The 1,952-nt window shown below is 46.6% G+C and overlaps 1 protein-coding gene across 1 annotated transcript in view; it reads right to left on the minus strand.

The window, feature by feature from the left end:
• Positions 1 to 162: 162 nt before the first annotated feature.
• The window catches only part of LOC104992434 (angiomotin-like), a 3,449-nt gene continuing 1,659 nt past the window's right edge, over positions 163 to 1,952 (minus strand). The window contains exon 2 of the mRNA XM_010845319.1: positions 163 to 876. Within this exon, the coding sequence (XP_010843621.1) occupies positions 825 to 876 (52 nt within the window). The 3' untranslated portion in view covers positions 163 to 824. The remainder of the gene's footprint in view (positions 877 to 1,952) is intronic.

Below are 1,952 nucleotides of genomic sequence, written 5' to 3' on the forward strand. Positions count from 1 at the left end.
GTAGTGTTGGAGAATGGACATGATGTCACACCAAGTCACAGTTAGGTCAACCTAATCAGCCTCAGGTTCCTAGAGGAGAACTTTGGACTCCTGGCTTCCAGGTCCTGATTTCTATGATATGAAATAGTTTCCAGTGTCTCTGGAAACATGATCCCCTTTGCCTTCAGTCTTACAGGGACTGACCCAGAAGATGTGTGTGGTAGCTGGAGAAAGGTCGTCACCCTTCCTTTTCTACTTTTCTGATTACTGCTACCTGGTTTCTAATTGTTCTATTGAGCAGTTTGACTCCACAGTTAACCTTCCAGAGGCCCCCTTTAAATCCCATTCATCAGATTCTTGGGGAAGCATATACCAAGGGGCTGAGAAACCTGCCCTTAAGTCCCCTTTCCCTCCCTGCCAATGACCCTCAGGGATTCCTGTATTTCAACTGTCAGACCGAGATTTTCTATTAGGCTGACAAGTATAACAAATCTCTCTTGGTGCCTTAAACTGGAAAGATGATTACCAAATTACTTCTCCTCTGTCAAAAGAAAAATAGAAATGGGAGTGTGTATGGTTAAAACACCACCACTCAGAAACCCCTCCTGCAAGGCAGGGAGATCCAGACAGTGAGCTGCCCCAGACTCTAAAGAGCACACCACCCTCTCCCACCCCACAGCCACCCGACCCCGGACACACACAGGTTCACACACACACACCGGCACCCATGCACAGTGATGGTCCATACCTATTTCTGCTTTCTTTTAGGCTTAAAGCCTTGCTCAGGATAGGGAATTCTTGCTTATGAGCAGCTCCAGAAACCGCAACAGTAGATTCCCTCTGCCCTAACACTCAGGTTCAGGGTAAGCGTCGCCAAGAGTCCAACCACTGGTCACTCTGAAATGGTCAGGAGGGGGAGGGGGAGAAACAAAAATGTCGTTTCTATTTTGCCACCAATGGCCAACAGTTAACCAAACCAGTTCTTCCAAGGGGATGACTTCTCCTCCCGTTTTTTTTTGTTTTGTTTTTTTTGTTTTGCCTTTTATGTGAATGGCAGAGTCCGTTTCCACAAGGACAAAAGGCAATCTCACTCTGGTGGCTGTATTCAGGAGGCCAGCCAGTCTCCTGGAGATAGAAATGTGCAAGATGGCTCTGTCATAGCCTCACAGCCCTCAGGAGCTGTTGCTCCCATTCTGAGTTGGAATGGTAGTTTAATCACTAAGTCATGTCTGACTCTTGCGACACCATGGACTGTAGCCCATCAGGCTTCTCTATCCATAAGATTTTCCAGGCAAGAATACTGGAGTGGGTTGCCATTTCCTTCTCCAGGGGATCTTCCCAACCCAGGTCTCCTGTATTGCAGGCAGATTCTTTACCAGCTGAGCTACCACAGAGTTGGAATGGTAGGTGATGACAAAAGCTGTAACTACCATCACCTTGAGAGTGCGACCTTTAAACTGCTATCAATAGCAGGGTAAGTGAGTGAGGCTCACTGGCCCACATCCCAGAAGGGAAAGCAGTCATCAGAAGGTAGATTTTAGTAAAAAAAAAAAAGAACGCTTGGTGAAGCTCCTGATTAACGGCTACAGCCTCAGAGGGCCAGAAGAAAATCCCAACTTCTTGTCAACCAAGCCATTAAGTATTTATTGCATCCTGGCTATTCCAGATATTTGCCAGCCTCACGCTAGACACAATGAGGGATAGAAATGACACACAATATATAGTTCCTGCCCTCACAGAGCTTACAATCTGATCAACAGTCCATCCATTCTTACTAGAGTAGCAAAAGTGATGGCCCTTCTCCACACAGCAGCAACTCTTCTCTGAGAAGATGGCTCCACTTGCTTTCTCAGTGCTTCCACTGCCCCAGTATCTCCACGCAAGGAAACTACTAGACTCACATTATAGAGACTAGATGCAAATGCCCACCAGATATGGATTTGAGATAGTCCTCACTTTGAATGACTCCTTTG

Source organism: Bison bison, unplaced genomic scaffold, assembly GCF_000754665.1.
Source record: "Bison bison bison isolate TAMUID 2011002044 unplaced genomic scaffold, Bison_UMD1.0 scf7180017848468, whole genome shotgun sequence".
Taxonomy (NCBI): domain Eukaryota; kingdom Metazoa; phylum Chordata; class Mammalia; order Artiodactyla; family Bovidae; genus Bison; species Bison bison.